Source organism: Crocodylus siamensis, chromosome 9 (assembly GCF_052110815.1).
Source record: "Crocodylus siamensis isolate JL-2025a chromosome 9, ASM5211081v1, whole genome shotgun sequence".
Lineage (NCBI taxonomy): Eukaryota > Metazoa > Chordata > Crocodylia > Crocodylidae > Crocodylus > Crocodylus siamensis.
The window spans coordinates 3,957,894-3,982,935 of NC_143403.1; the positions used below are offsets into that span (position 1 = coordinate 3,957,894).

General features: G+C 63.7%; 1 protein-coding gene across 2 annotated transcripts in view; it reads left to right on the forward strand.

The window, feature by feature from the left end:
• GSE1 (Gse1 coiled-coil protein) overlaps nt 1–25,042 on the forward strand; it is a 188,332-nt gene that overhangs the window by 56,057 nt on the left and 107,233 nt on the right. For both annotated transcript variants that reach the window (XM_090061840.1, XM_090061841.1), the window contains exon 2: nt 1,883–2,060. In XM_090061840.1, coding sequence (XP_089917966.1) covers nt 1,883–2,060 — 178 coding nt within the window. The remainder of the gene's footprint in view (nt 1–1,882; nt 2,061–25,042) is intronic.

Here is a 25,042-nt window from a genome sequence, read left to right on the forward strand (position 1 = left end):
GCCCTGCAGACCCCATCGCACCCTCCGCCACTGAGGCAGGCACAAATGCCACCCCCAGCCATGCTCCGTGGGTTTTCCTCCCGCCCCGGTGGTGGCCCCTGCCTGGCAGGGCAGGCATGAGGCGTGCTGGTCCGGGCAGCGCATGCCGCGGCTGTCTGGGCTGTTATTTATAGACCCGGAGGAGTGCCGTCGCCAGGGTGCTCACCTGGCACATCACGCTGGCTGCACATTCCCTGGCCTGAGACATGGGCGCTGCGGGGGTGGGCGGGAGACATCCCCGGGCAGGGCTGGGCCAGGGGATCATGGCCACAGCCGCATCCCCTACCCAGGGCTTTGCAGGTTGCATTTTCTCGGGCTGCATTCTGCAAGCACCCTCCCTCCCTGAGGCTATGCAGACGGCTGGTTGCGCCTTTTTTTGGAGTCCCAGCCTCAGGGGGCTCAAGGTGCCCTCCCTGTGTTGGTCGGCGGGTCCTGAGTTCGAGTCCCATGCAGGTTGCCTCTCGCCTCATCAAAACTCCCCCGGAGTTGGAGGAGAGGGCTCGCGGGAAACCAGCATTTGTTGCGTGCCCAGTGAGTGATGGGCTGGATTCACCCACTCCTGGTGCAAGCAGGATTGTCCCTGGGAGCTTCCCCAACTGCACCATGGTGCCCGCTACCTTCGCCAGCTCACTGCCTTGACCTAAGGAAGCCCGTGTGTCCCGGCTGCTAGCTGGTCAGTGAAACCAGCGTCACCGTGGAAAGGGCTGGATTAGGGCCATGGGCTGACGGGGATCCTGAACCTCAGCTGTAGTACTGTGATGGTGAATAAAACCCCAGAGCCACCACCTTGCCTGCCTGTGCAGTGCCGAGGCCAGACCCGCATTGCTTTGGTGGCTGTCGCTTTATTAAAGATAAACCGAGCCGACGGGAGTACAAGCTGTTTTCTTCGATGCGCATAAACTGGGAGGGTGACAGGCACAACAAACAAGGGCACGGAGCAGCGCCGAGCCAGCCGGGATTAGGAGCCGCGTGAGGCATGGCCAGGGGCACTGGCAGGCGGCGGAGGCTTAGCAGGGAGGATTTAGGGTCGGGGAGATGATACCGCCAACCTGAGCGCATGCAGAAATGTTGCCACTCAAGTGTAATAATAGGTGACGGAGGCATTTTGACGGGCTTTGAGCCTCCTGCTTGGGGATCTGGAGCCCAGCGGTGTGGCTGGTGGATGGGGCGAGGAGCAGGAGTGCATCCGGCCACACTGGGGCTGCCTGGGAGGAGGGGATGGACCCCAGTGCCCATGCAGGGAGAGGATGCCAGTCCTGACAGGCTCCTTCATGAGCTGTCAGCAGGCCTGGGAGGGGGCTGCTCGGGGACCGGGGACATCCTCACTGCCAGAGGCAGGACATGAGAGCCGGGGTGCAGCGGGGTACCGACCCAGCTCCTGGCTTGGCCCCAGCTCCAAGCTGGCTGCCCCCTCCTGTCTGCACAGCGCCCCTGAGCCTCTGATCTCGAGGAAAGCCTGGCTGGGGAGCAATCAGCTGCAGCCTAATCAGCCGGCTGCTGCAGAGTGATGCTGCTTTGATTCATGCCCTCCCTCCGCCCCCCTCTCCCCAAAGCCTTTCTTGTCTGGGCCTGGCTGGGAGCGCTCGCAGGCTGCCGTCGCCCCGGAGAGCCGCGGCGCTGGCTGGCAGGCGAGCACCGCGCAGCTCCCCTCGGCTGCCACGTGCGGCCGGCCAGCAAGACAACAAAAGCAGCTCGTGCCTCCCTGCCCTGGCACCCCCGTCCCCCGTCGGAGGAACCGGCTTGCTCCAGGCGGGTAGCAGCGGGGCTCGGGGCAGAGGGATGGAGCCTGGAGAAGCCGTGCGGGGAAAGGCTCTGAATCCCTGTGCTTCTGCTTTTGTTGCAGGCCTCGTCCTCCTCTTTCGAGACACCTGCCCTCAAGGCTGTGGCCGGTGAGCCCAGGCAGCGTGGGGTGGGCGCCGGCGAGAGCCCGGGAGCGGGGAACGGAGCTGCCCAGGACGTCGGCTCTGACCGCAGCCAGCGGACGGGTTTGGATGTGGACGGCGCCGACCCAGGAGCTACAAGTAGGTGCCGGATTTGCCGTCCGGGAGTAGGACGTGGGGGGCTCTGGGATGGGATACCGGGGTCTTGCTGTCTGTGCCAGTGGTGCCAGGGGCAAGGGCACCGCTTTTCCCCGGCCTGGCCTGGCTTGGCAGGTGTGTTAGGTTTGAGTCCTATGAAGCGATGGGGGCACGTGACCCCTTCCAGCCCTTGCCCCCCAGCCGAGGAAGCTGGAGGGAAGCTCAGAGCTATAATCAGCCCCTGGTCTGGTCCCTCTGGCGATGGAGGCTGCTGTGGATTAGGTCGGAGGGCCTTTGCATTCATACTGGGAGCTCTTTCTGGACATGGGGCACGAGGTCCCCAGCCGGCACGCTCCCCTCCCCGGGCACCTCGGCCTCCCCTGGGCTCTGACAGCGCCGGTGCAAGCGCCGCGTGTCTTGTCTTCGCCGGCGTGGAGCAGACAGCTGCCAGCCCCGGGAGGGCTCCCAGGCGGGTGGTCTGGCCTGGCTGCTCATGGCCGGCCTCCCTCGCTATTGTCTGAGCACCAGGGGTTGGGGCAGAGCACGGGCGAAACTCGTCGCAGTCGGAGAGAGGTTGTGACAAACAGGTGGCAGTGGGGTGGGTGGTCTCAGCGCAGCGCAGACCCCCCAACTTCTCAGACTCTCCCAGCTGTTCGGGCTCCTTATCCCACGTGCGCTGTCACAGGAGGATGAGAGCGGGAGGTCCTCACCCCCACGCCATCCACGCACGCCGGAGCCAGCCCCTCCACGCCAGGCCCTGCCGGCTGCGGCGATGGGTACCGGGAGGCCTGGGGCACGGTGTGAGCTCCGTCTGGCTTCCCGGAGCCAGCGGCCTCGTCGGTCCGGAGGGGCAGCATTCTTCGGGGAGGCGTCATGCGGCTCCCGGGAGGAGCCTGCGTGGGAGCTGCGTTCCTGGCGGAGCCCGGGCTCCTTTGATGTGGAGGTGGCCACCCGCTCCGGCAGCTGGCATGGGGGACTCGGAGGACGAGACGCCGGGGCAGCCGCAGGTGCAGCAGGCAGCGCTGCCTGGGGAGCGTGCCAGGCAGGCCGGTTTCCATGCCAGCGCCGCGTGTGCATGCAGGGAGGGGCTCTGCCGTGACGTGGTCCCCACCCTGCCGGGGGCTGCACGTTGCTCGCATCCCGCGGCCGGGAGGGAAGAGCTGCGGGACAGGGCTGGGGGCGAGCCGGGCTGACCCCTTGCCGAGCTCTCGGCACGGGGGCGGTGGGGCAAGGAGAGCCCTTCGCCATTTGCAAGCTGTTCCCAGCCAGGCGGGGGGAGAGGCGGGGGCGAGCCGGGAGCCGCGGCCTGGAACCGTCCCCGCATTTATTACCCTGCCATCGGCTGCCGGGCAAAGGTGACATTGACTAATGGCTCGTTACACGCCTGCCACATTTCATCTGGCGCAGCCACGGCAGGGCGCTCGCTTTCGCCGCCCAGGGGCCGCCGCGCGGGCATCTCCTCTCCCCGCCTGGGCCCGAGCGGCGGCCGGGGGTGGGCTGCGATGGCGACCCGGGCCAGGGAGCTTGCTGCAAGGCACAGGGGGTGCGTGCCAGCCGGGAGGCTCGGTGAGGTTATTCCAGCCCCAGGGCAGCCCGCCCCCCTGCCCACGCGCACGTGTACACACACAGGCATGCACACACCCCTTGCTGCAATGTCCAGGGCTGCCTTCAGCTCCTGTGGGCAGCTCACCCCTTGCCTCGCCCTGCAGAGAGATCCTTGCGTCAGGGCGTCCTTCCCAGAGCCCTGGAGGCTAGTGGCCCCTATCCGGCGAGCAGGGAGCTGGAGGCCTCTTTCAGCCCTGCCCCTGGTCTCTCTGTTGCTTCCCAGCTTGGCCCTCCTGGCTGGAACAGCCTGGGCTTGAGGATGATTAAACCCTTGGCAGCTCGGAGAGCCGGGGTTTGCTTTCGCACCAAGGACCGGTGAAGATTGCAGCAAGGGAGCAGCCCGCGCATGGAGGAAAGGGAAGAGGGGCAGCTCAGGGCTGTGCCCCAGGGCAGGGGGGAAGCCTTGTGCAGCCAGGGACTTTCCGGGGTAGGAGAAGGAGCCGCGTGATGGCTGTGAACCAAGCGGCTGCTTCCAAGAGGCAGGGCCCTGGGGAATCCAGGCCTCGCCCTGAGCCGCTCCAGGGCAGACGCTCCTCCTCGCAGGCAGACAGAGCCCGGCTTGCAAGGCTGCTGCTTGCGTGGGAGGGCACCGGGCAGCGGGAACAGCCGGCTCTGCCAGGCCAGAGGCAGTGTTCACAGCTCCCCTTGGCTTGGAGGCGCAGAGCCCTCGGTCTGGGGGTGCAAACGGGGACTCGGGGTCCTCCCCCAGTTGTCATCAATCTCTGCTGCTCCTTGTCTTCCCATGCCTCTGGCCTGTCCCTTCCGGCAGGACCGTCTCTGAGTCATCTCCATCCCTGCAGGGGAGTCATGGGAAAAAAGACCTTCGCAAAGCAGCCTAATTCAGGCCCCGTCTGACCGCTGAGTCCTCGTTGTTCTACTAAGGGAGGCTTTTGGGTGACATTTCCGATGCTGTGTACCCATCTTGGGTAGACAGCAGGGTTTTGGACTGTTAGCTCCACACCACGTGCCTCTGCCGATAGCAGAAGTAGGTTGTTGTCCCGGGGGTCGGGTCAGTAGAGAGGGGAGCGATGTGTATCTGAGACTTAGAGCTCGTTGGCTGCAGGGGTGGGGATTTTGGTCTCCAGTTCTTGTCCTCTTTCTGCCTGTACCCCCCGGTGCTCCTGTCTGGCCGCTCACCCCACGAGCAAAAGGCAACAGGGTATATATTTCAAGGCCTGGGAGCTCGGTGATACGGTTCAGAGGAGTTTTAGCGGCGCGTTTCCCCCCGACCTTGCTTGTCGACATAGCTGAACTGCTTGAGCCGAACCTCCAAACTTGGTCTGTCCCCAAGCAGCCCCAGGGCCGAGGGCTGAAGAGACCGAAAACAGGGGCCTGAAAGTGGGAAGCATCAAACGGCCTGAACTCGGGACTGCGTCGCTGCCTATACCTCCCGCCTCCGTGCGCACGCGCGAGACCTTTGTGGACATATAGGCAAGCGCCGGCAAAGCCACAAATGCATTCACTAGGAAAATTAAAAAATTAACAAGCATTGGCTCACACTAGATTAGCAAAGGCAGTGAGATAAAAGCGGCTCTTTATACCTTGTGAGAATTGCTGATAAGGGCATTTGTTCCTCTGTATTCTTGAAAAAGGACGCAATAAAAATTTAAAATTGAAAGAAAGAAAGAAAAAAAGGGAGGGGGAAGAAAGCGCGGGCCGGCACGACGGGTGCTAAGCAAGACGGGTGCCGCGGCGGAGAGTGCGGGGGCTGGGTGCAGAGGACGCGGGGTGGTAGCATGGTTCCTAGTGCACCTATTGCCGGGTGCATGGCGGCTGGCCCAGCTCGCTCCCGACCCGGGCAGGCTGGAGCCCAGCGCTGCGCCCCTGCGGTTTGCTGCCCGGTGGCGGGGCTGGCCGGAGGCTTCAGTCCTCTGCTCGTCCCAGAAGCGTGCCTGGGGCACGGCACGGCGGCGCGAGGGCCTTTTGCGGCCGCCACGTCGGAGAGCTCGCGGGGACGGATGCCCCGGGACCGGGGCCCCCGGGTAGTCACAGACGAGGCCCCGCGTCGCCGTTACGCTCGCCTCCGGGCTGCCTCTGACGGAGGAGCGCGCCGCGCGCATGCTGAGTGACGGCTCGTCTCCAGCGCGAGGGTGGGGGGCGCCGGACACGTCCCGGCGGCAGGGCCGGAGGCTGGAGTGGGCCGCTCTGGCGTAACGCCTTGTTTCGTGGTCGCCTTTGCCCGGGCGCCCTGGCAGAAAGGCCGAAGGCGATGCAAAGCCCGGGAGGGTGGGCGCATCCGTGCCCTCCTGCCCTCCCCCGGGCCGCGGGCAGTGGCTCGCCCGGGCCCAGGCCCGCTCTGCGCTCCGCCGTCTCCCCAGGGGGCGGCACGGCGGCGCCCTGGCAACCGCCGGCCCGCATCTCTGCGGGGCGCCGGGAGCGCCCCAAGCCCCGCCGCGAGGCCTGGGGCTGTGGGGCCTTGCAGGCCTCAGGAGGGGGTCGGGCCCTGCGGGGGCTTCAGCCGGCGCCCCCCCGCTGCCCTTCCAGCCCCCCGGGGCGGCCCCCCCAGCAGGTGCTCGCCCCTCAGCGGCCCCGCTGCAGCCGCGGCCCCCGCCAGGGGGCGCCGCCGGGGTGCGCCCCGCCGCCCCGCCCGGTGAGTCACGCCGCCCGGGGCCGGGCCGGGCCGGGCCGGGCCGGGCGCCGCCAGCGCCGAGCAGGAAGCGGCCGCTGCAGCCGCGCCGGGCGGGAGTCGCTGCCGGGCGGAGCATGGAGGAGAGCAGCGCCCGCTGGAAGGGGCGCCCGCCCGGTGAGTGCCCGCGCCGGCGCCGCTGCGCGGCTGCCCCCCCCCCCCCCCCGGGGCAGTTGCACTGGCGGCCGCGTTGCCTCTTGCAGGGGCTTTGCTGGGGCTGTATTGCCCCCCCGGGGCAGTTGCACCGAGTTGCCCTTGCAGGGGTCCGTGTTGCCCGCCCAGGCACTGTGGTGCCCTTTGCACGGGTCCGTATCACTCCCCCCCGGGGCAGTTGCACTGAGTTGCCCCTTGGAGGGGTCTGTGTTGCCCCCCGGGGCAGTTGCACCGAGTTGCCCCTTGGAGGGGTCCGTGTTGCCCCCCCAGGCACTGTGGTGCCCCTTGCAGGGGTCCGTATCACTCCCCCCCGGGGCAGTTGCACCGAGTTGCCCCTTGCAGGGGTCTGTGTTGCCCCCCCAGGCACTGTGGTGCCCCTTGCAGGGGTCCGTATCACTCCCCCTGGGGCAGTTGCACCATGTTGCCCTTTGTAAGGGTCCATGTCGCTTCCCCCCAGGGCACTTGCACTGAGTTGCCCCTTGCAGGGGTCCGTGTTGCCCCCCCCGGGGTAGTTGCACCATGTTGCCCCTTGCAGGGGTCTGTGTTGCCCCCCAGGGCAGTTGCACTGAATTCCCCTTGCAGGGGTCTGTATCACTCCCCCCCGGGGCACTTGCACCGAGTTGCCCCTTGCAGGGGTCCATGTCGCCCCCCCAGGCAGTGTGCTGCCCCTTGCAGGGGTCCGTGGCGCGGCGCAGAGCCGGGCGCCGGGCCGGGGGGACCCGCAGGCAGAGCCGTGGGGCGACTGCTCCCCCTTGGCTGCCCGGTGGCGGGGAGCACAAGCTCCTGGGAAGGCGGGTGGCATTGATGGCGGGCAGGGGGCTGGGAGCTCGTTTGCACAAGCATCGTTTGGGCGCCCAGCTCAGCACGTCCAGGCCGCGCTCAGCCCCCGGGGGTGCCCGTGTCCTCGCCTCACCTCTGCCCCCGGGTGCCTGTGAGTCACTGTGGTGCCAGCTCCCGGGCATGGGTGCGAGCGCCGGGCTGCTGCTAAGAGTGGCTGCATGTTTGCACCCTCCGCCCTGGCGTGGCGGCTGCGATAAGGCTGGTGCCAGTGCCCGGCTTCTGTTTCCCCGTCACCGAGTTGCAGCAGAGCCCATTAGCCGGTGCCCTCTGGGAGCGCACTGGAAACACTCGGCGTCCTTGGCGTGGGCAGGGAGCAGCCTGCGCCCATCCCTCCTCCCGCCAGTGTGGCCTGGAGGGCACGGCGTGGCACCCCGGGTGGTGGGAACGGGCACATTCGTGGCAGGGGCTTGCGGCTGCTGGGGCCCTTGGAGGTGTGCGGGTGCGTGGGGGTGCCCCCACGGCTCCGTGAGCACATGCAGGCAGGAGTGGAGAGACCCCTCCGTCGGGTGTGCGTGGCACGTGGGTGAGCCGGAGCGGTTCTGTGGGTCTGCAGCGCGGACGTGAGTCTGGGAGGGGTCGGCTCGGGCCACGGGGTGTGTGGCCGCCCGCGCGCTTGTGGGTGTGTGTTGATTGCGGTTGGATGTGTCAGGGCGGTGGGGCGCAGAGGGTGTGCTTCGGGTGCGGCTGTGCGTGGGCAGGGCAGGATGTGGGCCGTGTTCTGTGTGTCGCTGTGATTCTCCACACGTGCGCACATGTATGTGCTCTCCGTGCCTGCCCGCAACCTGCCCCTTCCTGCGGGGGCTCTGCGGTCCCAATCCTATGCGACACCTTCTGCCCTCACACTGGGGGAGAGGCCTGTTGTGCACGTGTTTGCACGCCGCTGCATGATTGTGCATGGGGTTGCGTGTGCTTGCATTCATCTGTGTGTGTGCATGTTGGGGAGGGGATTGTGCACCTGCGTCTTTGTGAGGGCAGTGGACATGTGTGTGTGCATGTGTATATGCACGCTTGTGTCTTTGCCAGGGTAACGTGCACATATATGCGCGTTTGTGTGCACATGTCTTTCTCAGGGCAGTGTGCACGCATGTACGTGTGTGCATGTCTGCCTTTGTAAGGGCAGCGTGCATGTGTACACACGTGTGTGCACACTGCCTTTGTCAGGGCAGTGTGCGTGTGTGTATATGCGTGTGCATGCCTGTGTCCGTCAGGGCAGCGTGCATGTGTGTGCACACGCCTGCGTCTTTGTCAGGGCAGCGTGCATGCATGTGCCTGCGTGTGTGCATGCTTGTGTCTTTGTCAGGGCAGCGTGCATGTGTGTTTGCACGCCCGTGTCTTTGTCAGGCTCTGTGTGTGTGTGTGTGTTGGCTCCAGGGCAAAGAGAATTACAGCGGAGACAGTGGCTTTGGCGGCAGGCCAGGTTCCTGCTGTCTCTGGTGGGGGCGTGGGGGAGGCTGCGATGTGACATGCAGCTCGGGAGAGACAGAACATTTTATCGCTTCCTGCCGCGCTCGGGCCCTGGCCGGGGCAGCCGGTTTCGGGCCGCGTGGGGGACGGGGGCTCTTTTTCATCTTGGCCCTTTCTACTCCGCTCTGGGGCCCCGCGACCCGCGCCACGGGGCTGTGGGCTGTCCTCGGATCCAGGCAGGGGGCAGGTGGGGTCCGGGCACCTCTCCCGATGCCAGGCAGAGAGTGGGTCCCTGGGGGCCAAATGGAGCAGGGTTGTAGCTCCCAGCTCTTGCTTTTCGTGGGACAGGGTATGGGGTCGTGATGCAGCATCTCGGGAGTCTGAGCGGGCAGGTTCAGCTGGAGATCCGAAGTCGAGACTTCAGGGTCCCTGTCCCAGCTGGCTCGGATAGACCTCTGCATGCCTCAGTTTCCCCCTCAGCAAGCCTGGCCCTTGCATGGAGGGGAGCTGTTGGAAAGGCAAGAGCTGTATCGACCTGGGGGCAGCAGTCCTTCCCTGAGCTCCACGCCAGCGCAGCAAACGCAAGCAGAAGGGCCCACCTGGCGTGGGCGCCCACGAGCCTCTCGTGCACGCGCGGTGAGAGGCACCGATCCGGGGCTCCTCGCCCAGGTCAGGGTGGCCGGCTGCCAGGGTGCTGCCCCTCTCTTCCTGCCTGATGGGCGGCTGGGGGGCTTTGGGGCGCAGCCCGGAGCTCGCGGTCTGACGAGGTCCCGGCGCAGACGGCAAGCCGGCAGCCCCCGTCCTCGCGGGCCGTGCGGTCTGTGCTGCGGGGACACGTGAACACAGCCCCAGATCTGTTCTGGGAGCTGTGGGAGGCGAGCTGTCTCTAGCTCCAGTCTGCTCTGTGTTTCTGGCCAGGAACCTGGCCGGGCGCCCAGAAACAGGGGAAGGGAAGGGAGGGAGGGTGTCTGCAAGCGCTAATCGCTCCATGGGCCAGAAGTTTTTACTGAGCCACAGGTGGCCCCCTCCGAGGAGGTGCGAATGAGAGCCCCCGCCGGGGAGCGGGGTGGGAAACCAGGGGCGGGCATGGCAGAGGGGCATGGCAGCCCGGCGAGGGGGTCAGGGTGCAGCTGGATGCAGCCCCAGGCAAAGGTGGGCAGATGCGTGCACGCGGGCATGCGTCTCGGGGCTTTATTTGCACGCGGACCCCGTGTGCGGTTTGAGCCGTGTCTGTGCGTGCGCATGTTTGCACGCGCGCGTGCCTTGGAGGGCTCCGGGATGCCAGCCAAGGGGTTTGCCCTTGAAGCCACACTTCCTATGCCATGGCTGCCCTCGCCTCGCGCATTTGGGCGGCCTGTCCTGGGCCGTGTGGTGTGGTGGGGGGAGCCGTCGGGGTGGGACCGGAGCACCAGTGGGAGCCTCCCCGCCCCCCCCCCAGCCCCATTTGCGGGCGATTGCACCAGGAGGAAACAGTGCCCTGTGCCCCGGTGTTGATAACAGCCCGCTGCCTTATCTCGGGGCCTTCTCAGAAGCGTGGCACCAGGCCCCCCGCCTGGCCAGGGCTCCTGTCCCTTATCTCCCCGGCATCATCTGCCTCGGCTGTTGTCTCCATCCTGCTGGGAGGAGGGGGGCCGGAGCTGCTCTTTGTGCTGTGTTAACCACGGTTGTGCTGGGCTGTGGCACAGCATGGCGGCAGGGAGAACCCGATTCCAGCTGGGGGGCTAGATGTACGCACCTGTCTATGTGTTGGGGTGGCATCGCCTCGTATGTGGGTAAAGCATGTGTGCGCCAGGAGATGGGGGCAAGTCTGGCTTCGTGGCAAGCAGAGTCCAGTGCAATTCTCCTTGCCTCCCCCCTCTCCGGCAGGGCCCCATGTCTCTTCCCGTTCCCTGCCGCAGACCTGCACCCCGCTTCTCAGGCAGGCCGGGTGGGCCCCCAGGGCAGCCCCCATGCCGTGAGCCACTTTCCCCGCTACCCACAACCCCCCTGTGGCACGGCGCTCCCTGCCCAGGGGTCGTCCCGGCGGAGATTGCCGCTGACCCCCAGGCTCAGCCAGCGATCGGCGTGCCCGGCACTTGGCAGTCTGCCCCTTCCATCCTTTTTGAAGTTTAAAATCCATTTAAGTCAAGAGGAGGGAAAGTTATTGCCTCGAAAGCCCCTTGCACTTAACCGTAAATCCTCTTTACTGCTCTGACAGCCTCTCCGCGCCAGAGGGAGCCCGCCTTGGGGATGTCCGGGGGGGCCCGCTGAGGATGTCCGGGGTGGGGGGTGCTACATTCGGGTTTGTACCAGGAGCCGTAGGGGATTGGGGCTGGAGACGGGGGTGTTTGCAGAGTACCTCATTTGGGGCATAAGGAGAAGGAGGGAGCCACCCTGCCTGGGCTCCCAGTGCCCGGGAGGGGCTGAGCCTGCAGCGCCCGGCTCCAGCGCAGCAGCATCTGTGGCCACATGTGGTAGCCCCTGGGCCTGTTGAGGACTCTCCCCCTGGCCTGAGCTCACCCTGCCTTGGCCTGTCCATTGAGGTCCTTCCTGGTGTGGGAGCAACTCTCAGCCCTTGGCTTCCCCCCACAACCCTTTCTGCTGTGGGGCTGTTGCCCCCACAGGGTAGGGGATGGAGGTATATGGAGGCAAAGAGACTTGCCCAGGGTCACCCAGGCAGCCTGTGGCGGAGCAGGGAGCCAAAGCTGGGTGAGCCAGGCCCTCAGCACCTGCTTCATCCCTGCACAGCCTGTGTGACGGGGTGACTCCAGGGCAGGTGAGGCTCCCGAAACGGACTCACAGGCCCTGCCAGACCCGCTCCTGCTCGGGAGCCGGCCCCTGCGAGGCAGCCTGGCCCTGCGGGCAGACAGCCAGCCCGGCCCCGGAGCCCTGAGCCGCCGCGGCCTGCGTTCTGCCCGGCTGCTCCTATTCAAGGCAGGGCTCGGCGGCTGGCTCCTGCCTTCGCCCGCCCCGAAACCTGGGTGAGGGGCTCCCGACTGGGAGGGCAGCACTGCCCTGTCCCCTGTCCTGGGAGCCAGGCACGAGGGACCGGCTTGTTTGCCGGTGCTGGGGGCGGGGGGCCGCGTCTTTGCAGCCCCTGCCATTTCTCTCCACTCCTGCCTGGCGGGTTGAATCGGGTGAGGGGAACGCTCCTGACACGCCTGCGTTTTTATTTGATTTGCCTTCTCTGGAGCTGGCGCTATTTAAATATTAATGCCTGCCTCTAATTGCTGTGTCAGAGGCGCAGGCCTAGCAGGGCGGGCGCAGGCATGGCCCCCGCTCATTCTGCTTTCTCGGGGGGTGTTTGTTTAGGAGAAAGGTTTGCAATGCGCCCCCCACCCGGTAAGATTTACTAGGCCCTGTGAGCGGGAGGGCAGGATTACCCGGCATCACGGGAGCCTGGCTTTGCAGAGCCAGGTGCCAGCTGCAGCTCGGCCCCTCCGTGTTGGACTTGCTCCAGGGACCTGCTGCCCGGGGCATGGGTGCAAGGAGGGAGCTGGGCCCTCTCGGGAGGGGAGGCTGCTGTGTCCCCGGGCTTGGCTTGGAGGTTTTCTGTCTGCTTCCTCTGAAGCAGCAGGCGCTGGCTGGGGTTGATAGGGGATGGGGGAGGCCTTGATGCCCCTTGCTGGCATCGAGCAGCCACTTCCGGTGCCAGCCCCGGAGCGTCTTGCTCAGGCTCCCGGCGCCAAACCGCTGTGGGGTCTGGAAGGATTCCCCTTCCCCGGGTGAGACTGGCACGGGCAGCGCTGAGGAGCTTTCCCTTCGCCGGCGGAGCCGTCTGAGGCCGTCCTAACCACGCGGCCTTGCTGCGATGCTGCTTTCGGTGACGGGGGCGGCAGGGGTGTCCCTGGACATCATGGTCGGGGGACTGCCTGCAAACCCTGCCTTTCATAGCATCACGTGCCAGAGCGGGGGTCTCGAATAGAGGCCGCAAGATCCTGTCCCCCTCCGGCAGCCTCTGCCGCGCCAAGACGGATCCCCGCAGCAGCCGTGGGCAGGAACGGCGGCGCCCGCCCTCCCGTTCCCAGGGCGTGGGCTGGCTCCCTCGCCGCCCATCCATCAGGCTCTGTCGGAGCAGGGCCTGGGAAACCTCCCCAGCCCCGAGCGCCGGGAGGAATGTGGGGCGAGGGGAAAGGGCAGCCAGCCAGCGACCGACAGCGAGGGGGTGCCAAACCAGCAACGCAGAGGGGATTTGGGGGCACGGCTCTAACCCCCCTGCCGGTGCCCGTGAGGTCGATGCTGTGCTCCCGGCACGGGTGGTGGGCGTCTGGGCAGACTGCCCTGGGGGGTCAAGAGCCGGAGCCACGCTCGGCTTGGCGTCTCCGCGACACTTTTACAAGCGCCCGGTGCAATATTTATGGACTCAGTAAAACCAAAGGTCTGCTCAGCCCCTCGTAAAGCCGGGCGGATGGACTCGCTCCTGGGCACCGCCACCCGCGTGGAGGGGCAGTTGCGGGGCACGGGGGTGCTGAGCACCGCTGCCCCTGGCCCGTGCATGGCTGCGAGAGGGTTAAGTGCAGGCAGCGGGTTGCAGCCAGCCTGAAATGCTTCTGTACCGGCTTCCTGTTGTAAAGTAAACTCCAGCTTGCCTGTCACCTGCTCCGGGCTGCTGCTCTCTGTTGTTCTGCCAAGCAGGAGACGTGCAGCCTCTTGCTGGCGTGGCCCGGAGCCCGCGTGGGCTGGAGCCGTCGCCCCGCGCCCCGGGCGATGAGACCTCAGCAGGTGTTTGGAGCAGGGCGCGAGGGGCCTGTCCCTGCCTGCTCCGCTCTGCCCGGGATGAGGCCGTTGAGCTGTTTCTCCTGCCCGCCTCCCAGCCTCTCCCCTCGGCATGCACGGGGGGGCACCACCCCGGGGCCCGGGGTCGCCCCTTGCCCTTGCAAAGCGGCTCCTTGGCATCCGTGGTATCTGGGGGGCAGCGTAGTGCCCGTGGGCTGCGGGCTGTGTGGTTGGGGTGCGGCACGCCGGCCCGTCCTGGGGTGTTCTCCGTGCGCCGTGGGCCAGGACCCACCGGGGACTCCTTGCACCAGGTGCCGCTGCAGTAGTGTAGACCAGCACCCACCGCAGCAAGCACAGGGCAGACCCCAGAGCCGCTTTGCGGGGGGTCCTGTATTAGGAACTGCACCGAAGGGCTGGGAAACGGCCCATCCCTGCCTGCCGTGGGTGTAATTGGGGTGGGGGGAGCTCTTTGCCTTCCCCCTGCCCAGGGCTCCTGTGCTTTGCTGCACTGCAGCGCAGAGGCTGGAAGCCGCAGACACCTGCTCCTCAGCCCCCAATTCTCCATGTCCAAATCCTCCATGTTGGGGGCCTGTGCATGAGCTGGGAGGGACGGACCTATTGCTGTCCCCCGCCCCGCAGCCCCACACCTCTCCCTGGAGCCTGGGGCACGGCGGGCTGGGCTGGGCCGTGCGGCCAGCGCTTACCTGGAGGGGCCAGTCCTTCTGCTGCCCCCTTGAACCCCAATTTGAGGCGCTGGCGTTTGCTAGGGGACCTTCGCGGGTATCCGCCACGTGGGGGGGGCGGGGGTGATCTATTAACCCCTTGCTGCAGGGGCTGGGAGCTGCAGGCAACCTGTCAGGGAGGCTAATTGGAAAGGGCTAACCTAGTTTCTCCCCGCCACGTCTCCCGGGGGCAGACAAGGCTCGTTTATTCCAGCGGCTGCTAGGCAGCTAAAAGCATCTCGGGGATCAGATAAAGCCAGGGCCTCGCTCCAGCTGCTTCCTAGCGGGTGGGAGGGGAGGGGGCGGGCGCGCAGTTCTCCTGCCATGGGCAGTTGATTTGGGAGGAATTAAAGCCGAATTCTCTGCGGCCCCCACCCGGCTGGCAGAGGGTCCAGGGCTGGGACAGGATGCGGGGCAGTGCCGCGGCTTGTCATGGGACCCTCTGCCGTGGCGGTGGGTGCTGAAGGGTAGGGTCTTCCCCGTGGTAGATCTGCCCTGCGTGGCAGGGGCAAGGGGCATCTTTTCCCTTTGCCCGTGAGCGCCCCCCTCTGGTTGACCCAGGAAGTGGTGCTGCCGGCACGCGGGGGGGGCAGAGCCCGCGCTCCGGATCCGTGCCCCGAGCCGGCACCGACGATTCGGCCCAGCTCCGGCTGGCGCGCATGCCCCCGCGGCGCCGGAGGGGCTAACAGCCGCTGTCCGGGTTCAGTCGGCAGCTCGGTGGTTCCCCGCCGCGTCGGGTGCAGGCGGCAGGCCGGTTTGGGATGGGCGTGGGTGCTGCCGTCTCCCATTTCGCCGAGCCAGGGCTTCGCGTCCGCCATATAACAATGTGATGGCTAAGGGTCAAGCTGCGGATTCATAACTTGTCGGAAGACTTTCCAGAACAATAAAGGTGTCTGGCTTTATATCTGCTCATATATTACCCGCTCCCCGGTGCCGCCTGGGATTTACGGCGGGGGATATTTTAGCGTGTCGAGGCTGGCGAGGGAAGTGGAGGCCTTCCCTGTGATCCCCCCCTCCCTTCGCCTCCTCTCCCCACGCCTTTGCATTCAGTGCCTGCGCAGCGGTGAAATATTTACCTCCCCACTCCTCTGACAGTTCAAGCCGTCTTGTGAAGCAAAGGTTATTGAACTGCGAATGTTATGACATTACATTTTTGTGTCTGCACTTTCAAGATGCGTGATGCAGCCTGAATGATAAGTGATCTCTGGGTTGAGGTTGGTGGGCTTTCCCCCGCCCCCCCCCACCTTCCCTTCCTCCTTCCCGGCTCCGCGCAGGCTCTGGGCTCTGCAGGGGTTTGATAATGTGTCCCATTTTTATTACCAGGCTTTTGCAGTTCAGCCCTTGGTTCCTTGCATTTGTCACCTGCCCAGGGCGGTCGGGAGGGTCTCAGCTGGCGTTGTCCATTCCTGGCTCTGCCACTGACTCGCTAGATGGCCTCAGGTTGGGGGAGTTGCTCTGCAACTCTCTGCCTCAGTTTCCCCATCTGATGCCGAGACCTTGCTGCCCTTCCCCGGTGCTTTGGGGGTGAGTGGGTTGCTACGCAGTCTCCTGAGCCCTCGGGGAGGTCTGGGGAAGGGACGTGCGGCCAGATCCCCCTTGTCCTCTCCCGCGATCCCACCGATGCTCAGCCCCATTTCTGGGTTTCTCTTTTGTGGTCACGGGTTTTGTGCAAGCTGCCTCTTGTCTCTTCCATGCTACTGACGCAAAAGCCAGGGGCTGCCGCGTGGCACGGCCAGGTGCCTGGGAGGGTGCCACCAGCATCCCCCTTGCTCCTTCAGCCAGTGCGGCCTCTTCCCCGCAGCCGGCCGGCGTAATCGAATCTCCCCCTCCACGTCTCGGCGAGGCCTCCCGCCCCTTGGGGCATTAAAGGCAGCAGTGAGATGAAACGCCAGTCGCTCCCTGGGTTTAACCTTCTGCAAAGCCCGCGGCCGTGGCCTTTGCTATCGTGGCAGGGCTCTGAGTGCCCCGGGGAGCCTAGCTGGCTTAATACCCACGGGGGGAGCCGTCCAGGGGTTTTAAGGAGAGCTCCAGTGAAATCGGAAATCCGGGGTGGCCGCAAACCCGGCGGCTCCCCCCACCCCCATGACCCATCCTTTCGGGAGCTGCTGCATTCAGTTCATCTGCACGTTCGCAGCCATGGGCTGGTGTGGGGTTTGTTTTCCCCCCCCCCTCCCCTTCCCTTCCCCTTCCCTTCCCCTCTGCTCAGCTCAGCTTCCCGAGAGAATCAAGATCGAGTCACTAAGTGCCGGAAGATGAATATCAGGCCGCCTGCGTGGGCCGGCTCCCCGTGGCCCGCGACACGGTTTGGACTGGGCTGGGCTGGTAACGCTGACATAAACCAGCTGCGTGTATGTTTGCAGCCTGCGTGTGCGCGGGGAGGGGAGAAGAGAGAAACCAAGAGAGAAGAAAAGAGGTCAGGGCCTGGGAAATTAAATGTTCATAAATGTAGGCCCAAGCGCTTAAAAAGTAGGCCAGAGCCATTAAATCTCATTAAAGTTTAATACCTATCAGTGCCACTTCAGGCAGCCCTTGGACATTGCTTTAATTTGATGGGTGTTAAGGGAGAATTATCAAATAATTGTGCTAGCTGGGGACTCGCTTTTATCATGTTACGTGGAAAGCTCTCGCGGCTTTGTGCCGCACATCAAAACCGCCGCGGCCAGGCATTGTTCTGGGGGGGCAGGCAGGCTGGGGGGGACCCCCGCCACCCAGCCCTTCCCTCCGGGAGGCAGTGGGGTCTGCTCCTGCCCTCCCGGAGGAGGGGGACAGCTTGTTGGAGAGCTCGGGGATTAGTCGCCCTGCTTTATCTGGCGCTGGTGATTAACCCGTTGGGGGAGACTGGTTCCTGTGACTTACGTGGCCGCTGGGATAGAAGAGGACAGGGCGTGCACGCACAGCCAGCAGCGTGCGTGCCGTCGGGTTCACACTCGCGTGCAATGCATCGAGGTCGTGGCGTGGCGGGGTGTGCTGCTCAATGCTGGTGCCTGTGCTGGCTCGCCGACCACGGAGCCTGCGGCCACCCTGACACGCTGCTTGGGAGAGGCAGGATCCGTGGGGTCACTGCCCAGAGCCCCCTTGCACGTGCGACGGGGACAGAGAGACTCTCAGCAAGGCAGGACCCGCATCTGCTGCCATGTGGGGCAAGGTCTGGCACGGGGGGCTGGTGTGCAGCCACGTGTGTCACATGGGGGCCTGCGTGTGCATGGTCCAGGGCTGTGGGGGCACATCCATGTCTATGGCATGCAAATGCGTGTAGGCACACGTGCCTGTGCAGGAGGTGAGGGGGGTGTGCACATGCGTGTGCAGGATGAACACGCGTGCACGATGCTTTTCTGTCCTTGCCTCCCAGCTGCTGCGGCTGGGAAACGCTGCCGGAGCCTGATGAATCCCTGCCGCTTCCTCCGCTGTGCCGCTTATGCCACCCAGTGTCCCCCCGGCATGTCCGTGCCTGGGCAGGGGGCAGCAGCCAGCCTGGCACCTGGAGCTCTTGACATTCCCGTGCCTGTCGAAGAAGCCATCTGCCAGGGGAGCAAACCGTGGCAGAGAATTACTGCCGGGGAGGGGCCTCCGTGGTCACAGCCTGCAGGCTCTGCTAATTAATGCTCACGTTTGGAGAGCTGGAGAAATGCAAGGCATTGCCCGCTCCAGTAGGTATGGAGAGCGCTGCCTGGCAGGTAGCTGCCTGGGGACAGTGGTGGCGGGGTTGCACAGGCCCCCACGTGCGTGCATCGCCCCTGCCCATCTCACGCGGGCTTTCCTCACCTTGTTCTCCAGAGCTCTTTTTTTTTAAGCTATAAAAGTCCCATTTGATCAAGAGTTAGTGCCAGGTCGTTAGTCCTGATTTTATTAGATAACTGGGCATAAGGTGCTCTCTTGTAAACGCCGGGGCCGCGTGGGGGGGAGCAGCCGGGGGGGCCGGGGCGGGAGAGTTAAAGCTGATCGCATGAATAATTCAGCAGCCCCTGATTTCACATTATTCTCCCTGATACTTTTACAGCCTGTCAGTAAATAAAAAGATTCTACATTATTTATAGAAATGGACCCGAATTGGCTAGGAGGATTTACGGCTGCTATTATTAGGGAGGCTCTGCACCGCGCTAATGAGAGGCCAGGCACCGCGGGAGCGGGCTTCTGGTTGCCCACCGGGATGTGCCCCTTGTGCCCCTGATGTGGGCCAAGTCCGGCCAGCGTGGAAAGGCAGGCGCTGTTGTGGTGCTCATCCGGAAACCCTAGAGCAGTGCGGCTGGAAGGGACCCCCGAGGTCACGTGTAATGCAACCCCCTGCCTGGGGCAGGTTCAACCCTGTCCAAACCACCCCAGACAGATCCATGCTGGACTCTGGGAAGTTAAAGTGATGCTCGTGGTTTCCAAAGCGGGGAGGTGGATGGACCGGGCTGGGCGTGCTGAAGCTGCTGGACGTGGCGTGCCTACGGGGTCGCGGCCGCAATGCAGTGGAAAACGGAGCCGTGCGAAGCCCTATTCCTGGAGCATCGTCACCACTTCCTGTCCTAAAGTGGTGCCGCTGCGGTCCTTTACTCGGCTGCCCCGCTCCTCCCCAGAGGCAGCAGCCCTTCAGCAGCTGGGGGCGCGACTGAAGCATGCACCCTGTTTCCTCTGCTCCGCCCAGGCCTGCAGGTTTGCAGGGGTTTTGCAACGTGCTGGGGGACCTTCTCGCACTGAGAACAACCCTCCCAGGACCGGGGCCGGGAATGGGACCTTCTGGCCTCTGCGGGCCTTGGCGGCCCCGTGGTTGAAATAAGTCCTGGGTGTGAGGGAGCGCTAATGACTCTTTCTTAGCCCGCAGTGGGGCCCCGTGGTCAGCCCGGGGTTTCCCTTTGATGGCGTGGAGAGAGAAGGGGCCAGCCCTGGTTTCCTGGGACCAGCAGCTCCAGCCTGAGAAAGCAGAAACTGAGAGCGGGATGACTCAGAAGGGCCGCTCAAAGCTAGCTTCCCCAAACTTGACCTCCTGACCCCAGGGGCCTCTTCCAGATTGTAGGGGCCAGATAGTGGGGCTTTTAGCAACGTGCTGTGACATTTAACCCCCTTTCCAGAAGCGCCGTGTCCCAAGGGGTCCTGTCCTGCAGCCATTGGGTGCTGCTGTGGGTGGGAGCTGCAGCACTGCTTGCACGTGCATGCACTGGGGACCTGCTGTTGAGATGCAGCCAGCTCTGGGGTGGAGCCGGCAGGTGCCTCCTGGCATGCAGCAGAAGGAAAAGCCTGCTGGGAATGGAGAGGAGCAGCGCTTCCCTTGGGCTGGTGTTACCTTCTTCACCCTTGTACCACCCTGAGGGTCTCTACATGGCTTTGCACCTGGTAGAGGCAGCAGCTTGGCCTCCGCTCCTAGCTCTTTCACACGCTGGACCGAGCCTTCCTGGAGACTCGATTCCTGGTGCTGCCACTGACTTCCTGTATGACCACGGGCGAGTCACTTCTCCTTTCCCAGGCCTCGACTTCTCTTCTGTCGGAGGGGAGGGTTATTCCCTCCCTCCCCTGGGGGTTGTGGGGCCAATTTCCCTGCATATCCAATACCACACAGGAGGCTGGGGGTCCCCTGCTAGCCGTGTGTCCCTTCTCCGGATCAGAGCTGGGCTCTCTATCCTGACCCTGGAGCTGTGGGACATCTCAGCTGGGCAGACGTGCCGTCCTCCCCCTCAGTGATAAATGGCATTGCGGGCCAGCGGATGGGCCACGGCTCCCTCCTGAGTTATTTCGGAGCCAGCTGATGACTCGGCCGCTGCAGCTTTGTTCTCGTCCTCCTTTGCTGGATGCGCCCTCCCTGCTTCGGCCTGCGGTGGCCGGAAGGCGCTGGGGGCAACAAGGGTTTCCATTGATCCCTTGTAACGCGAGTCGACCGCGTCGGTGCTGAATTCGGGCCCCGGAGCGAGGCCGCGTTTGCGTTCTCACTTGCAGATTCACCGCGCTGACAAATAGCAGAGCAGCCGGGTGCCCACGGGGAAGAGAAACCCAAGTTGAAACCCAAGAACTTAATGGTTTGTTTCCACTGTCCTAAGGTGCTTGCTACAAGCCTGCCAGTGACAGTTTTATTGGCAGGCAGGCCATGCTAGAAGGATTGTAGGCTATTTACAGTGGTGAGGCCATGACTTTGTGAGCAGACAGTTAACATAAATTCACATGATGGATCAGTTATCACTTCATTGAACTTGTGGCGCATCCATTGAAAGCGTTGCAGTAACATACTGTTTCCTGGCTTTGCACAGCACTGGGATACATTAAATACACTTTATTTATAGCTTACCATTGCTGCACTGTGGGCAGGAGAATGCAGCTTTTGCAACTATCATCTAATTTTATGATGAGCATTAAAGCCAGGCCTATAATTTGCACCTTTTTATTCATTAGACATCGGTGCAGCCATAAGTCAAGAATGCCCAGGGATTTAGATGCAGATCCAGAAGATAAACTATTGACAAGCCAGATGTATTTTTACATTAGTGTGCCTTTACAATAGTTTATGTTGAGAGTGGAATATAAATTGCATTATTAAATATGAACCACTCTTGTAACTGCTGCTTTGCCTGCTGATTTGAAGGAAGGAGAGCATTCAAAACCACCCAGCCAGGAGGGTTTGCCTAATCTCTCAAGGTTGAGTGGGTGATTTTTATCTCTTTTTTTTCCCCCCTCTCCCCCTTCCTTCTCCTTTCTTTCTTCCCTGGCTGCATGGGAGCTGAGCAGGCTCCGTGCCCTCGCCGGGTGCAGCCTGGCACGCACCAGAGCTCTTTCATCTGCAGAGCGAGTGCAGCGCAGGTGCGCCCTGGGCCTGTGCAGCTCGAAAGGAAGCGGATGCTGCGAACACGATGAATCCTGCCCCCTGGTGCCCACGACGCTGGAAATAGCCAAGGAGGGAGGTAGCAGCCTGGCTTTTTTTGGAAGCAGGGCCCCTAGTCCCTTCCGCCCGGCTCTTCGCTGCACGTCACCAGGGACTTTGTCTCCCTACGCATTGCGTCCCTGTAAAATAGGTGGACAGCAGCTGGCTTCTCGCGTTCCTGGAAGGTGGCACCTGGCTCTCCTCCAGGGTGGTCTAGGTAGCGACCGCACATTCACTCGGGCTGCAGCAAACCAGCCAAAGCCTCCAGCTGAGACGTTTCCAGGCCGGGTGAGCTGTGGTTGTGAAACGTGGGTGCCCCAGGGCAGAAGGGAGCAGGCCTGGGGAATCCCAGCAGCCTCCCAAGGGTGGAGCTTTCCATTCCCACCCAGAGATAAGTGTCTCTGGCACCCGTGACTCAGTGCAGCCTCCCTCCCCCCCCCCCCCCCCCCCCCCCCCCCCCCCGTGACCCCTCTTGGCTGCCGACGTGCCTGTTGGCCTGTCCCGTTCCTCATGCACGTTGCCCTCCAGCTATGTGCACCGCGAGCCATGCCCGTGCAACCTGCAGAGCTTGTTGCATGCCCGTGAGCCGGTGCTGCCCACTCATAGCCTGGCACAAACCTGGCTTTGGCTGGCTCACGGGGTGCGGACTCTGGAGCTCCCTGAGCATGACCCTTTCAATCCAGGACCCAAGGGACCACACAGCTGAGCGTGGGCACTGCCAGGACCCGAGGCACTTTGCATAGAACCAACTGCGTTCTACTTTGCTGCTGTCCCGCCCCAGAGGTGGCTGCATTTGGGCTGTGCTGCAATCTTGGGAAGGCCCCGTGGAAGGGGAGCTCGCAGCCTTGGCCGAGAGAGCCCATGTGGCCGTCTGCGGTGCTGGCGTTTGGCCAGAGCGCCGGACTCCTGAGCCCGTCGTGAGCGGCTGGGCCTGGCAAATCCTTCCGGTGTCATTTGAAACCGGGGACGCGGGCATGGCACCTCATCGGTGACGGCGGAGCTACGATATTGAAGCGCAGCTGTCATTGAACTATCGTATCCGAACCCTCCCGCGCGGAGGAGACGCCTGCTGAGAAAAAGAGCAGTTTGGCCATATAAGGCCGTGAAATCTTGGGAAAACCAGCCAGGGGTTAGCAGCTGCCGTGGTCAAGTTAAACAGAAGAGACACTTCGAGCTGTCTTTCCCCCGCCCAGCGTGGGATTTGCAAACCACACTCGGATATGGAGGTGGGAGAGGCAGCGTGCGTCTGTCCTGCCTGCGCTTTCCCTGGGGCAAGGTTCGGGGGTTCGGCCCACGTGGACCGGATCCTGACAGCAACCCCCAGCCAGGCGCCCGCTGGCGTCGGGGCCTCATTAGTATGCATGGGCGAGCTCGGAGGCGCCGCAGCCTCCTCGGAGGGCACGAGGCTCGCGTTTAGTATGCAATCGCGGGTGTGACGGTGGTGACTTTTAGATTGCAGGGGGGGAGCGGGAGAGGAGGAAATGAAATGGCAAATGAGCCAGTGGCCCAGGGCACACCTGCTGCTCCGGCATCGCGCTGTGGAACAAGGCCTCCGATCCAGCCATTACGGTTGGGCTCGCGGGTGGCACGCGGCACTGGCTGGGAGAGGAGGCGGGCAGCAGGCCTCTTCCAGCCCACCGGGCGCTGGGGCAGGGGCATCCTGGCTGAGCAAAGGGGGGACTTTTGCAGATGCTGGCACGGGGACCGTGTGGCTCCTGGAGGAAGTGGCGAGGTCGGCTCTTAGTCACTGTGCGTGGCTCCACGGCTGAGCTGAGCCCGCGTGGGGGTCTGGCAGGGCTGGGAGCTGGGGGGGGAACATGAACTTCACACCTCCACTGATGCAAGAGACTTTGACCCCCGAGGGCATCCGCACACCGCACCGTGGCCTGGACCGGCCCACGCCAGGTGCGCGGAGCCCCCTCCCCTCACCTCTGCGGCTCTGCCTCTGCTCCCCTCTCAGTGCCAGGCAGCAGTGGGTTAAATCCTTTTGTTTGCAAGGCAATACAGTTTATATTATGTGCATGAATAAAAGATGACGGTGCGAGGGGTAGCTGTCAGGATAGTCTCTGTGTATAAAGGCTTCTCCTGTAGCTTGACAGTAAAAGACTGTGTTTGGGGACTGATGTGGATTCTCAAAGGAGCAAAATAAATAAGGGACACTTATTTTTACATCAGTAAAGGCTGCTGGAACTGTAAAGGCCTGTTTCTCACTCTGAAATCTGGTGTTTATTGTTATCTCCGCCAAGGGGGAATTTGCATGTTTGCTAATAATTAACCCAGCCCCACACTTCTCCCTCCAGCGCCTTCTCCGGGCCTGGCTTTGTCACGGGAGGGAGGGCCTTGCAGATCCAATGCAAATATTGAACATGCCTGGAGTTTGCAGGTCTGGGCCTGGAACAGGGCTGTCTGGCCTCCGTCAGCCCCGCGGGGCACTGCCATCAGGTCCCTGGTGGGAAGCCGGGGCATGTTTCCTCTGGCTGTCGGGCCGTTCGAGGTGAAGCGTCCCGTGTCACTCGGCTCCGGTCCACCCTGCCTGCTGCACCCCTCTACTCATCAACACCCCGCCGCGCTGCTACAGTGCCCGGCATTTGCAGGGATCCAGCTCTGTACTGGGAAACTGAGGCACTGAAGTTAAAGGGTTTGCCCAAGGTCACCCAGGGAAGCAGTGGCAGAGATGAAAAGGGGTCCCCACCCCAGCGCTCCTGACTTGCAGTCCCATTTGCACGTGGTTGCAGAGGCTGGGGGCTGCCGAGATCCCCCCGGAAAGGTCTAACACGGGGGTCTCAAAGAAGATGCTCACCCATATAAACCAGGCCCGTGACGAGCCAGGGTCCCCCCTCCTGTCCTGTTCAGGAGGGATAAAACCATTCTGATTTCCACCTCCACCCCGTCCCCCGTGCATGGATCGGCCCCCGCGACAGCCCTCCTGGCCCCTTGCAGCGGTGCTGGGGCGCGACCGTACGGCCCAGCCCGTGGCTTTTCTTCTCCTCCCCCCCGCCGCACGCCGGCTCCTGTTCGCAGCACTTTAAAACAATCTAAAAGTAATTATTATGAACAGGCTGTTGGCGAACACCTGCTTCCTTCGTCCCTGAGAATCGCTAATGTTCTCTTCCTGAGCACTAACAGGCATTCTGGTTCCACATGCGTGCCGCAGCCACCAGCTGCTCCGATGCCGTGTCAGGCTATCATCTCTCTAGCAGACTGTAACGGGGAGAGCAATCCGGGCCTTTGTTTCTAGTGCTCTTCACGCAGCTGTCACTCTCAGTGATCAGTAGCAAAATCATCACCCCGCCGGATCATGCATATGGAACGGGGCGCGGGCGGGGTGGCGGTCGGGGCCGCGCCGGGCACAGGTCCGGGGTTGTTTCCGCTCCCAGCTTTGCAGGCTGGTTTTCCAGGGGTGGAGGGGGGCTCTGAGTCGTGTCTTGGGGTATGACGTCGATCTGTGTGTGTCCCCCAACCAGTCCAGGTTGCTCGCGATTGCGACAGATCTGCCGGCACTTTTGGTCCAGCTGGGCTAACGCGATGCAGGCTGCAATGCATCCTTCGCTTCCTGTCCTAAATGGGGTAGTGCGGTCGTTGCCCCCGCTGTGGTTCGGTGCTGGGGAGAGGGCACTTCACAGCTGGCCTGGCGAGCTAGCCGTGTGCTGAGTGCGTGTGGTCATCATCCCAGGGTCCTGCGGGGCTGGTGTCTGGGTTTCGCTCTGAGGCCCAACTGGGAGCAAACCCAGCACCAGGCTCGGTCCAGGCTGCCAAGGGGCACCTGGCTGCATGCTCCCAGCTCAGCCTGACCTTGTGGGGAGTTTGCAAGCAATGAGTTCCCTGCAGCAAACTCCTTGCAGGCAAAGCTGGGCCAAACTCGACCCCAGGCCCCTCTTCTATTGCCATGCTGCCTGGCGGGGTCTCCGGGAGTCCCCACACCTGAAGCCTCCCCCGTGGCGGAGCCAACCTGCAGCAACCCAGCATGGGGAAGTCCCCGATCAGACCCTGCAGGAGCGGGGCAGGGCATGCCAGGCCTGCTCCCCCTGCCCACCCGCAGCCTGCCGGTGCCCGGGGGGGCAGCTGAGCTCTGCGGCAGAGCCTGACAGATGCTATCGCAGGCAGCAGAGGGGTC